The following is a 14,403-nucleotide window of genomic DNA, read 5'->3' as shown; positions in this document are numbered from 1 at the left end:
TCAGTTCCACTGAGTTAGAAGATCACAGTGAATAGGTTAAATGACTAATCGTAAAATTTTAAACTTTAAAGAAAAGTTGTTAGCTGTTAAATTATTTAAGTTTATTACCTGATAATAAACTCCAGCCTTGTTTCTAACATTATGAACTAACACTTGCATAAAACAATTATCTGACACCACTTTTACTGATATGAACATGGAACATTCCATGTAAATAGTTCAAAAAGTGCTTACAGTTACACCATTTTAAATGAAGGAGTGGGAAATCTAGGAATAGGAAGTAGGAATTGGGATTCATTGGACAATGCAGTTTTTACAATCCTTGAACACAAGAATCTTTGGTAAATCGATAATTGCAATATGCCAGAGGTGTTAAGCTCATGTGACTTTTTTTATGCACAAAGATACAAACTCAGTGTAACTTTCCTCTAAAATGAATAATTGTCTTTCAAGTTCTTTGTTGACTATTAATTCAATTTGATGTTCTTCTTTCCAGAGCATCTGTAGAATAATTTATTACATAGGTGTCTAAATGAATAAGAAACTGAAATTAAAGAAATATACATATACTCTGAATATTTCCTTAAAATATAGCATCCAAACCTACAAAATATGAGAAATTAATTTCAGAGCAAAATTAATGATTTTAGAGTTATAGTTGACGGCAATATAAGTTAAGGGCATAATAAGGAACGAATTTCACTGGTAAATGTATAAGGCTCTGGTTAATTTTACTTCTCTGGATGGGAGATTTCACTTCTATACTTTATTGTACTCTGTCCATATACATAAGATGCAAATTGTCATTCCATGCTCTTGAATACTATCTGAGCACAAATAAGTTCCTTGCTTCTTGCGAGATTTCTGTCTGACTGGACAAACATATATCACATTTGCCTCGATGTTAATGTTATTATTCTCAACACATAAACCTGGAATTCCAATATAATATGCAAACCTTTCCTATCATAAAGCTAATTTTATATTTCTGAGACAATTATTAAACAACATAAATTGCATTTCATACTTTAACGCCTTTTTAATCCAAATGGGTATATTACTTTAAAAACTGCATTAAAATAATAAGCTATAACATTGAAAGATGCAGCAATAAATTTTCAATCCAGTTATTCATCAATTATGATAATATAGTGTTATCAGAGGACTCATATATAAGACGCTTTGGTGGATAATAATGAGAGTCACTGGTACAATATTATATGTTTCGCTCTCAGTACATTTATCACGTGGATAAATTGAAATAATAGTGGCTAATATTTTCATTGTCATAACTCTTGCAGCTAGGCAGCAACTGAATATTAATACATTCTATTTTACTATAAATATGCTAAAACCCTCAAAACTTTGGAAAGTTAAAGCATTGAAGCAAAGAGATTAAAGAAATAAAGACGAAATACTTGCAGAACAATTTTATAAAAATTCTAAAGCGATTTGGCTTGCTTTATTAGAGAAATAAATATTATTCTCCATTCTAAGGCTGCTCTACTTTGATTTATAGTATTGTTAATATTATTATTATCATCATCATATTTTTATAGTTTTTATTTACAAAATTATAGGGAAGGATATCCCCCAAAAGATTACTGCGGTAAGTGGTATCTTAACGGGCCGGGCGCCGTAAGAGCAATGTGCGCAGAATGTGTCAGCCCGAGCCGGAAGTCGTCTTTGCAAACGGATATACGTCATCCTGAATAGGCTCCATTCGGGCTGAGGGCAAAAGAAAGATGGCGGCCTCCATCGCGCAGCAGTTGGAGGAGTTATTAAACCCTTTGCCGACTTTTAAAGATCCGGAGGACGAAGAGGATGAAGGTACCGGGCGCTGCGATTCAGGCGCGCTTACCTGTTGTCTGGAGGGGCAGACTGTGCGTGAGGGCCTATTGAGGCTGGGACGTCGCTCGGGTTCCCGGCGGCGTGTCTGTGTGTGGGGGGTTTCTGGCTCTGAGTTACTGTACATTGCGTTCTCTTCTGGTTGCAAGTTATTATAAAGCAGGTTGCTTATTGTATCAATCCTGCTGGAATCCTGTGCACAGAATTTTGAACAGAAGGAAGGAAAACTGATACATGAAGAGATGTCAAAATTCAGTTCTTAATTGAAAAGTACCGAAGGAATATTTAAATAGGTAATTCAAATAGGCTTAAGGCTTTGTACTATTATGTCAAAAGAATTCAGAAAGCTGTCTAACTTTTATATCCGGTTCATCTCGATTTAAAGGTGGGTTTTCTCGTTCCGAACTGTTCCCCAAACTTTTTTTTACATAATTTGCTACCCATATTGCTTTGGGTGCATTCATAATGTTCCTGACACAAGTGACTGCAAGTGATTGAATCTGGAGCAACACGCAAAACCTTGGAGGAAGTCAGCAGGGCAGGAAGCATTTTTGGACTCTCAAAGAAGCGAGAGGCAGCACATGCTGCAATCTGAAGCAACGCACAAAATGCTGGAGGAGCAGGATATTTCTGGTTCGGGTGGTCCAGATGAAGGGTCAAAGTGTCCAGACTTGAGATGTTGACTATCCATTTCCTAATGTAGATCCTGCTTGATCAGCTGAATTCATCCAGCTTCTTGTGTGTTGCTCTGTAGTGCTTCTGCCAGCTCCTACCCAGCATTTATATTGCCAAGTTAGAACTATGGAATAATCCCACCTATTGAGAGAACCAGATCCAAATGTGAGCATGTTTAACAGTAAAATATGTAGATACGGTTTTAAATATACAAAATACAGCAATTGTTAGAATCTTGAGATAAGAGGGAAAGTCAGAAACATTTAACAGGTCACGTACGTTTAAGGAGATGGAAGTGGCTAATATTTTGGATTAACAATCATTCATCCAATTTATCCATAAGGATTGCCCACTCTCCCTGCAGCAACAAACGTCTGTTGAGTCTTGATGCAGGTTAGTCACGATGAAGATGAAACATCATCAATTCCACCCACAGAATGCTGCTCAGCATGAGAGTTCCTCTAGTACATTGGTGCTCCAGATTCCAGCATTTGCAGTCTCTTGTGGCTGCCCCCTCCATGTTTCATTTCAATATGCGATTCATTAGATTTTTAACAGGTTTAGCCAAATCTCATTACATTTCACGGGTAAATTATCAAAGTGGATACTAAATATTTAACGATTTTTGGATTGGTCAACAGTTCTGATCAAGATGGCAAGGAAACTCACTTTTAAATTGAGCTTCACTGAATATAAAAGCTGGTCATTTTTCTGACTTCTTCTGACCTATCTTTGGTGCTTGTCCGTTATGATCTGAACCTTGGCATTGCTTCATACTACATACTTTGTGTTTCATTTTTCCTTGTGATCTAAGGCCATTCAGTCCATCGAGTCTATACCAGCTCTCAGAAAAATCCCATTCCATCAACCATATTTTTCTAGGATCTTCGCTCTTGCATGCCCATAAATCTGATTTTCCATGGGTGGATCACCTTCCTATGTTAGATGTAATTTACTATCATCATCATTATGTGCCGTGATGTATGATGTGGGTGATCATGGCCTTTGACCATGATTGTCCTTGGAAAATTTTTCTACAGAAATGGTTTGCCATTGCTTTCTTATGGAAAGTGTCCCTACAAGGTGGCTGACCCAAGGCACTATCAATACTCTTCAGAAATAGTCTGCCTGATGTCACTGGTCACATAACCAGGACTTGTAATATCCACCAGCTACTCATTCGACCATTTACCACCTACTCCTGTGGTTTCATGTGACCCTGGCTGTGGTGCTAAGCAGGTGCTACACCTTGCCCAAGTATGACCTGCAGGCTAGTGGAGGGAAGGAGCGCCTTTCTCCTTTGGTAGAGATGTATCTCCACCCGGCCACCCAATACATTACAGTAGCCGCTTAAGATACCAGCACATTTTTGGTATGTTGGAGGAATCTGAAGCACCCTGGGGGAAGTACAGGGCGAGCATATAAACTGCACACAGGCACTGCAGGTGATCAGAATTGAACCTGGTTTACTGAAGCTGTCAGACATCAGCACTGCCCGCTACATGATCTGTCTGTTCCTCTGCTCTGAATTATTTCTGCAGTGTAAACCAAAGTGTAATGATTGTTTTTCAGGAAAGCTCATTTTACTTGCTTCTGGAGTCAAGTTAATCCTTAAATATATAGCGCTGATCTATTATTGGTACAAAAATAAACTTCATCACAACTTTATCTCTTCACCTACTTAAAATTTGGTATTTCTACTTGCGTTTAGAGGAGGGCTAGAAAGGCTGATTGGAGTATTTTTATCGATATAATTGTGCACTGTTCTGTTACATTCATTACTCGCCATATTGAAAAAGAGGAAACAGTTAATTTAGCACATGAATCAGGAAAAATTACTCCCTGTCCTACTTGATGATTAAAACTAGTCTGGGCTCTTCACAACTTGAGATTAACTCTTGGTTCTCCTAAGCTTACCTTGTTAAAAGAAAGCATGTACATAAACAGTTTGGTTCCATCACTATCTTAATGAAATTATCTTTAAAACTGTTTTTAACTGTATCATTTGACTTTGTAACAAAATAAAAAAAATGTTAACAATACTCAGCAAGTCTGGCAGCATAAGTAGACAAAGAGACAGAGTTAATATTTTTGGTCTTCAGATGCTAGCTCTGTTTATTTGATGCCAGCTGATTTACTGAGTATTTTTAGAATTTTCTTTTTTTCATTTCATATTTCCAGCATTTTCAGTGTTCTGCTTTGTAGCAGTCCTTTACATGTTTTTCAGGGTCTTAATGTCATTCACCAAATGTAGAAACCAAACTTGTACACAGATTTTAACTCGGGGCAATTTTAAAGTTCTGTATAAATAATTTTTTTTGAGTCCTGAGGAGAGGTCTTGGCGTGAAACGTCAACTGGTTATTCACTTCGATAAATGCTGCCTGAGCTGCTGAGTTCCTCCAGCATGTTGTGTGCGTTGCTTTGGATTTCCAGCATTCGCAGAATTTCACATTTTTAAAAATTCTTTTGACTGGTATATTCATTCTCTTTAGTACAACTAAAACTGAATGGTATTAGCTACTAACCATACAGGTTTAAAGATTAGTTTTTAAAGATTAGCTTTATTTGTCACATGTACATCAAAACATACAGTGAAATGTGTCATTTGCATCAGATCAGTGAGGACTGTGTTGGTCAGCGCCCTACCAACATAGCATGCCTACATCTCATTAACCCTAACTTATACGATTTTGAAATGTGAGAGGAAACCAGAGCATCTGGATGAAACCCGTGCAGTCACAGGGAGAACGTGCAGACACCTTGCCGCCGCCGAATTGAACCCGCATTGCAGGTGCTGTAATAGCATTATGCTAACTGCTATGCTACCGTGTGGTCCTTCAGTTATGAATTAGAGTTCAGATATTCAGCATTTAACCGAGTCATATGCATAACACCACTTTTCATTATTTTAGGATGCCCTTTTCTCTGGGTTCAAGCTGCATTATCAAGGATTCAATAAAGAAATTACTTTTAACATCTTATTACAAGGCCTTAATAGTGCTGAATTTTTGGAGATGCCTGTATTTTGAGACAAAATATCAAGAGGCCAGATTTTGAGCCTGTATTCATTGGAGTTTGCGGGGTGGGGGGGGGGGGTGACCTTATTCAAACATATAAAATGCTAAGGGACCTGATAAGGTATAATATTGAGATATTTTCATGAACATTGTAACAGTTATGAACAAGAGGATGTTGCTAAAACTGAGGTGTATAAAAATTCTATCGGGAGAGAGTAGTAAAGGCTAGATAATTAGATATATTTGAAATGGTAAAGAATTGTGTTTGGGTACTGGCATGGAAGAGAAGTTGAGGCCAGCATAGATCAGCCACAAACATTAAATAGTGGGGCAGGCTAGAGGGGCTCAGTCATTTACTACAGTTCCTTATTTACTTGATTCATTTGACTTATTTATTTATTTCCGTATTCTTTTGATGTTAAGCCTTAGTCCAAGTGAACATTAGACCTGATAATTTTTCAAATAGGACTGCAAAAATCTTTCTGAACTATATCATTTCCCTCTCGACTGGATAGATCAATTGATTATCAATCTCATTGTTGTTTGTAGAACCAAGCTTTTTAAAACTAGGTGCTGCATATACATCAGAAGGAAACAATATCAGCGGAAAAGCTTTTAGATATATCTATATTATGTGAAAGAAAATATCCAGTCTTTCCTTTAATAGGAATCGTTGAATTATTTGTTTCATTTGCTTAGAAATCAAGCTTTATCAGTCTTGATGATGAATTAGTTTGATTGTGCTTTGGTGCACTATAGTATAATAAGATATGCAAGTGATTGTTTGCAGTTAAATCCTACTAGTTGTGCAGAATTTTACATTTATTTGACCTTAATTTCTCTCTAATTTTATCAATATGCTGATAAATACCATTAATTTTCTTTTAATTCAGAATTTTCTATTTGAGTTGAAGTTCAATTTTGGTGGCTTTCTCTATATGTCACAAAATGAAGGAGTAAAAATAACTTTCTTCTATAACCTGCCACCAAGTCCCAGGTCGTCCACAGTGTTTGGAGCTGATTTATTTATGTTGCAGTGTTAGGAGACAAAGCAGAAAATACATGTACAGCAAGGCCTCTTACAAGGGTGAAAATGACATCCAATTAAGCAGATTTGGTTGAAGTTTTTAGTTAGCTAAGGGTGCTGAGAGACCTTCCTGGCTTTTCTTCCAGGAGCATGATTGCATCTCCTGTGCCGAGCTGAGAGGGCGTACTTTGCTTATGTCCCAGCTGAACAATGTCACTTCCCACATTGACACTCTCCCTCAATTCACTGGAGAGTTAAAAAAAAAATTAGATTCATCAGAGTTCTTGCATTTTACCCAGAGTCGCCTGATTCATTGGCACTTTTCAGTTGATCAAAGCATTTCTAAATTAAATCTGAGATGAGTTAAAGCTGGAAAGTCTATTTCTGCTTGGCATTGAAGCCACGTGTTTCTGGTTGCATATTTTATGATATTTATAGTACCAGTGGATCTATGAGCTAAAAGAATTAAACTAGCTTCAATATATAATGAAAATACAGGACAGTTGGGGCTGTGCCAGGTCATAATTTCTAACTGTAATTTCCACTAATGTGATTTTCATGATGGTGGACCAAATTCTCTGGAGAGATTTGGATAAGGAGATGGGAGGCACTAAAGTGCCCTTTATGTTAACAATGATGCTGACAAAATGTGATAAATGGAATTTTTATTCTTCCATAAACAATATTTGATTGCAAGGTTTTGAATATTAAATTGAACCTAATCAGAACTCATTTTTCACCTGTGGTGTATGTTCACTTCTTACACTTTAATATTAAACAGCTTTATGTGAACAGTTTTCCCCGTGTTTCTCCATCTTGATCTGTCCCTTTGTGACGTTAGCACAGTTAGCTCTTAATGGTAAGATGGGTCTATCTGGTTGTATTTTGCAGTGAAGTTTTGGGTAGTATTTCATTCAAAGTCTTGAGCAACAGCACAGATTATTCTTTTGAGTAGTGTAAGGAACAATTCTTTTTTTGTGTATTTGTAGCCTTTCCTATCAACCTTGCATGAGTAATTGGAATCTGCATTTTTTACTATAATTTCTTCTTATCTTAATTTTTAAAAAATAATTTGAAATTTCATATCACTTCCTAGGAATTTTGGATTTTCAGCTAAAAGATTATTTTAGTCAAGTGCAGTTTACATCATTTGTAGCAGTCAGGTGCTAACTTAATGAGAAACATTATCTAGCAACGCTGTTCCTGAATTCAAAGTTATATTTCTATTTGTATTTTGATTTGATGCAGCTCTGTCATCACACCAGAATAGTATGTTTTACTGGTTATTTCATATTGCAGATTTGAAATACCCACCAATGATTATAGGAGATGCAATAATTCATCATAGTCAAGCTATGTTGCTTTCATACATGAGGGCATTTAATAGGCTTATAATTCTCAAATATGACATAACCACTTACTGCTGAGAAATTATAGATGAAAACATTTTTATTATTAAAATTGTATATTTTAGGAAGCCTTACAGGCACTGCTTGCTTACTTGCATCATTTAAATTTATTTGAGTACCCTTTCTGAACTTCAGTTCTGGCATTGTTTTCATGTGATTCTGTAGTTTCTACAGCTCATGATTGGTACGTTTGGAAATAGATAACTCAGCAACTTTGTACACCTGAACATCAGGAAACACATTTTGCATAAACCACGTCACATCTACTATGATGTTGCTGGCTGTAGCTTGAATCTATTATACTTGCTGCAGCCAACTACATCATGCCCTGAGAGCAGTAATTTCTCATGTGAGAGATTAAGCCACCAATGTCAACCAGAATTTCACAGAATTCTCAAAAATATACAGAGAAAGAAAGACAGAATTGTCTTGGTTTTGAGTTTCTGCAAGCACTGGCTATAGCCTGAGCATTGAGATATATTTTCTTCTGTTGCAAACTAAATTGACAGTGAACGTTTTACATCAGTAGATAATTAAAAACAGTTTTAGTCAACATAATTGGCACATTACTCTACTATGTTTATATTTAAGGTACTGTTCCAAGTATATTTCAGTAAGGTGCTAAATTAGTTATTCCACTTTAAATTGATTGAATTCCCGAGCAAATTGGTATTGCGGTAGGAATCCACATTGGATGCAAACTACACCTGAAGCTTTGTGGAGTGTGTTGGATTTTTCAGCTTCAGTGCATTCATGGAGTTTCTCCTCACAGTTTGTTTTTCTAGTGTATTGAAATCTGTATTTCTGCTGATTTTTCAGATCGGTTATTGGCAAACAATTAGTTATTGTCATATGCTAGGGTACAATGAAACTCATTACTCAATTGAAACTCTCAGAGTAGACAGTATAATAAAACAGCAATAAATATATCAATGAGTGCAAACACAACAGAATGGCGAAAGAACAAACTGATATTGTACAAAAATAACTGCTAAAGTGACATTAAATGAAGAGATGGTATTAAGGGTTTGCGAATATGACAGCACCTCAGGAAAAGGGATGTGAAAGAGATGATTAGTTCAGAAGTTGGAAGATAGCAATAAGGAAGAAACAGTTCCTGAGTCCAATAGACTTTCATCACCTTTTGTTGCCTGCTTCCATCTCCATTCTTACTCTTAGATGATCCACCTCTGGCTATTTCCTTCCTTTTCTTTCCTTCTCTTTCTGGGGACCTGGTAGAATTGGTGACTGCTACCAGTTATCTTCACTATAGTTCCTCCCAGCTGGTTTCTTCGACAGACTCCATTCTATTCCATTAGTTACTCCATCTCCATAAGATTTCAAATAATGATGCTGCCTTCTATACAGTTTTTCTTTTCCTTCAGTCATGGATTCTCTTCATCTGTTGTGGGGTTGGAGAAATGGAGAGAAATTAAAAGTTCAGCGTTCAAAGTAAAATTATTATCAAAGCACATATGTCACCATATAAAATCCCAGGTTCATTTCTTGTGTGCATACTCAATAAATCCATAATAGAATAATAACCATAATAGGATCAATGAAAGACCAGACCAGCTTGGACATTCAGCCTGTTGAACCAGACAACCTTTAATATGATTTTATTTTTTTAATTTTTTTATTTTTTTAAGGAAAAAGTTTCCTTATTCGCGAAGGTTCGGAGGTGACTGGAAGGATGTTTTCTTTCTTTTTTCTAATTTTGGCCTCAAATGGACTGCCCAATCTTTCTTTCTTTTTTTGTTTTAGGTTAGTTTAGCGGGGTTTTTTTCTTATTAATAAAATTTCCAATCCTTTTTTTCTTTATGACTTGTCAAGAGAAGTGTGGTTTCTTGTTTATATACTATATACAACAGCTTATCATTATATTTAATTGACCTTGACAGTATATATATTTTTGTTGTTTCTACGTCTTTTGTATTATGTGTTTGTTAAAATTTCTCTGATCTGTAAGTTTTTTCTCTGTTGGAAAATTAATTAAAAAAAAGATTGAAAATGAAAAAAATGAACCAGACAACAAACACTGCAAATACACAAAGAAAGAAATAGTTGACTGAAGTTATCCCCTTTGGTTGAGGGGTAATAACTGTTTCTGAGCCTGGTGGTGTGAGTCCTGAGACATCTGTACTACCTTCCTGATGGCAACAGTGAGGAGAGAGCGTGTCCTGGGTAGTGGGAGTCCCTGACGATGGATGCTGCTTTCCTGCGAAGGTGTTTTATGTAGATATGCTCAGTATTGGACTGAGCCGTATCCACTACTTTTTGTAGGATTTTCCATTCAAGGGCATTGGTGTTTCCATACTAGAATGTGATGTAGCCAGTCAGTATACTCTCCACTATGCATCTGCAGAAGTTTGTTGAAGTTTTGGATGTCATGCCAAATCTTTGCAAACTCCTAAGGAAGTAGGGGTGCTTCCATGCTTCCCTCATAATTGCACTTGAGTTCTGGGCCCAGGACAGGTAATCCAAAATAATAACACCAAGGAATGGCAAAGGGACAGTGTCAAGTGGATCATATGAAAGTGAGAGCAGAGTGGATGTTGGCAGTAAAGGTGTTGATCTTTGGGCTCGGGGCAAAAATGGGACCTTCAATATGTCCATTTCATTTCCTGCACTTTTGCTCTCCCCCCATTCTTGCAATTTCTTGAGCAAGGGTAGGATTCCCCTCAGGGACACAGGAAACTGCAGATGTTGGATCGGTTTGATGCAGGGCTTTGACTAGAAGTGTCCACAATTCCTTTTCTCCACAGACTCTAATTGACCTATTAAGTTCATCCAACAGATTGTTATTTTTCATTGGTTAGGTTTCCTTTTGATCTCAGTTTCTGACCCACTATTCTTCCCAGCCTTGTGGTGAAGACAAATACATCTTCTCTTACATCAGAGGGAATTTTACTCTTCAGATGCTGTCACTTTTTTGTTTCCACCTGTACCCATTTCTTCCCATGTAATTACAAGAAGTGAAAAACCTATCCTTTTACTATTTCCCTCCGCACCATTCAGTGTCTCAGGTGAAGCAATGGTCCACATGTGCTACTTTCAATTTACTGCACTGAATTCGAAGCTCATCACATGGCATCCTACTCCGGGGAGAGGGTGGGAGGGAAACAGGGAGGTGGTTTCAAATGTAGGTTGTAGGTTGATTGACCTACCTACAGAAGAACCACCGTTCGGTCTGTAGCCACGCTTACGATCTTCTTACCAGATTAGTTCTCTTCTTTCTCCTTCTCATTCCCACTCTAACCCCTAAATTCTCAGCCTTTAACAGTGTTCCAGGCTAAACTCAATGGAAGCTCAGACTATACCTTATATTCTGACTGGCCATAGTACACTTTTTTGAACTTGAACTCAACAATGAGTCAGCAATATCAAATAAACAGCATTTTTATTGTTATAAGTTTTCCAGTGCTACTGTCTAATTCCTTCTATTCATTCACTTTCATTCACTTCCATTGATGCTGCCTGACTTGCTGAGTTCCTCCAGCATTTTGTTTGTGTTGCTACTAATTCCTTTGATTTCATTTGGTCTGCACTATCCTCCCTTCTGTCACTTAATCTCTCGTGCTTATCCTGTCACTGATATTCCATTTTATTCTCTTCTCCCCTCCACTCTTTCTCTGCATGCGTGTAAAAAAAATTGATTTTGTTTTCCACTTTTTCCTCACCATTGATGAAAGTCCTTTGAGCTAAAATATGTTAGGAGTTTCTCCCTCCAGAGATATAATTTGACTTGCTGAGCATTTCTAGCACTTTCTGATTTTATTTCTGATTTTTGGCATCTGCATTAATTTTTATTTGGTATTTCTTTTGATTAACTGGATTGTCTGTGTAGGTGTGTACACCTACTGCGTGTGATAGAAATAGAAAATGCTAGAAACGTGCACCAGGTCAGGCAGTATACATAGAGAGTAAATCTAATATTTTGCTTTTGTGTGCAAGTCCTATGATAAGTTATTGATAGAGAATAGACTACAGGTAGGAAGCAACCCAACCACAGTCACAATGTCAGTTTCTGCGCGATGGCAGCAAACAAAACTAAATTGTGATATTAAAGGAATATTATTGAACCAGTTTTTGATGAAATACATTCATTTTCTTGTAGTGAATTGATGACATGTATTGCCTGATTAATGTTAAAACTAAGTGCTTTCTTGAACAGAATTCTTCTCCTCTTTGCAGCGACCATCGCCAAAGTCATTGACAGGTTCAATGAGGGAGACGATAACCTCTCATTTGACAGTCAGCTGCGGAAACAAGCATCAGCTCTGCTATGTGAAACAGACAGGAGGTATGTTGGGAAGGCCACCACTCGAAAGGCATTGCAAGAAGAAGCTGGGGAGGATTCATTCTCTGACGCATCAGGTAGGAGATATTCCTTGGTGCTTTGACAGTATTAAGTATTCCTTGTAAAAAATATTCACTTGCATGCTTCATATTGTCAAATGTTTATGGAAAAGTAATTGATTTGTTGTTACTCTCTCCATTTCTTAGTGTAGCATGAAAAGCAAATTACAAGTAGTACTTTGATCTAGCAGGATTCAGTTAAAAATATAGTAATTGTTTTCACTTTTAGTGAAAATAATATGCGTTTTAAAATGTCGATTTTTATGTAAAGGACTGCATTTGTAATCTGTAAAAATAATTATGTAATTGATACAGATGTCAGATCTTTGTAGTTTAGATTTAAATTTAACACATACCAAGGAGTTGAACACCTTGCTGCTTCAGCAGATATTTAGTTGAATTACAATTATTGCAATATTTGTAAATATCAAAATGTTTTGAATTCTGTAAGATATAGATGCAGAATCAGGCCATTTGGCCCATTATTTCTACTCTGCCATTCCATTATGGTTGATATATTATCCCTCTCAACCCCATTCTCCTGCCTTCCTTCCATGACTTTTGACATCCTTACTAATCAAGAATCTATCAACCTCTTTAAATATACCCAGAGGCTTGGTCTCCACAGCCATCTGCAATGAATTCCATAGATTCATCACCCTCTGGCTAAAGAAATTCCTCCACATTTCTGTTCTATGGGCATCGTTCTGTTCTGAGGTTGTGCCCTCTGGTCCTGGACTCCCCCACTATATATTAATTCCTTGGTTAATGTAACTTTAAATAAAGGTGATTGTAATCTGTCCTGTGAATGTATTTTTGTATTAAATAACTGTTGGTCACAAGACTGTACAGCTTATGACTTTGTCTTTTGGAGTCTGTCCAAATATCTTGCTTTTAGAATGAGAAAATAAATCAGACCAAGTTATGAATCCCATTGAATTCTACCTTGCATACTGGATAATTTACACTGTCAGTTTTTGCTTTAAACATTTGGCAGCAATGACTGAATTATCTTATCAGAATCCTCCCTACGTTTTGAGAATTTGCATTCACTGTGTAACAGTTTAACCTGGCAGCAGGGTTCCTACCAAATAAAGTCATCTGATTAATCTTACAGTTTCAGTTTGCATGGCTGATGAAGAATTAAATTGTATGACGGCTGTCAGCTTAAGGTATTGTAGAGCAGTGGTCTTGCCTCCCAGTTTTAACAAATCCTTAAAGCTGAAGCGAATTCCCATTAGGTTATGTAGTATAAACTTTTAAATAGAAATTCAGATGTACATAATATTTGCTAGATAAACAGGGAAAAGCATGAAATATTAAAGCTGTGTAAAACTTTTAATATTTTATGTTCATAATTGTTAGATGAAGAGGAAGAAATGACCGACAATGCAGAAAGCACAGAAGATGAAGATACTGAGGAAGCAGACAACGTGGAACCTTTATGTAAAGCAGTGAAAGAAAGCAAATTTGACTTTGAAGAAGTCAAAGACTTCGAGGAATTCACAGAAGGCATGGATGATTTAGGAGAAAGTGACAGTAGTGAGGAGGAAGACGATGAGAATGAAGATGAAGGTGATGACGGAAATGATGATGATATGGAAAAGGGCAACACCTCGGTAATGACTTTCTCCAAAGCAAAAGTAGCCGAAGAAGTGGAGAAGGGAAAGGCAGTCAAAAACCAATTAGGTGCGTTGGTGAATTTCTTTTGTCATGTCACTAAACTAGTCTTTATGATTTTCTGTTTAACAGAGAAAATATTTTGCAATTTAAAAAAGTGTGCCTTCTCTCCTGTACATTTTAGTTGATTTTCATTGCTCCCATCCTCTGTATTGTTTACTTGAAATTATAATGCAAACTTCATTTGCGGTTTTTAGCATCCATCTGATACAATTAAGTGATCAGAAGATTGGAGGATTCCTTGTATAGGCAGGATTTATTCTACCAAGCTTCAATTAAGTGATTTTTATTATGCCTAAATGTGCTGATGGTGACATGTCTGCAAATTTCTTTTACTACCAAGCTGCGATGTCCATTGACCTAGACTCAGTTGTTTTTTCATTTTAA

The 14,403-nt window shown here is 36.7% G+C and overlaps 1 protein-coding gene across 1 annotated transcript in view; it reads left to right on the top strand.

The window, feature by feature from the left end:
• Positions 1 to 1,720: 1,720 nt before the first annotated feature.
• The window catches only part of aatf (apoptosis antagonizing transcription factor), a 107,387-nt gene continuing 94,704 nt past the window's right edge, over positions 1,721 to 14,403 (top strand). Inside the window, exons 1-3 of the mRNA XM_073053440.1 lie at positions 1,721 to 1,830; positions 12,172 to 12,354; positions 13,702 to 14,025. Of these exons, the coding sequence (XP_072909541.1) occupies positions 1,746 to 1,830; positions 12,172 to 12,354; positions 13,702 to 14,025 (592 nt within the window). The 5' untranslated portion in view covers positions 1,721 to 1,745. The remainder of the gene's footprint in view (positions 1,831 to 12,171; positions 12,355 to 13,701; positions 14,026 to 14,403) is intronic.

This window comes from Hemitrygon akajei, chromosome 8 (genome assembly GCF_048418815.1).
Source record: "Hemitrygon akajei chromosome 8, sHemAka1.3, whole genome shotgun sequence".
NCBI classification, from domain to species: Eukaryota; Metazoa; Chordata; class Chondrichthyes; order Myliobatiformes; family Dasyatidae; genus Hemitrygon; species Hemitrygon akajei.
This window is presented reverse-complemented; position numbering and strand designations above follow the sequence as displayed.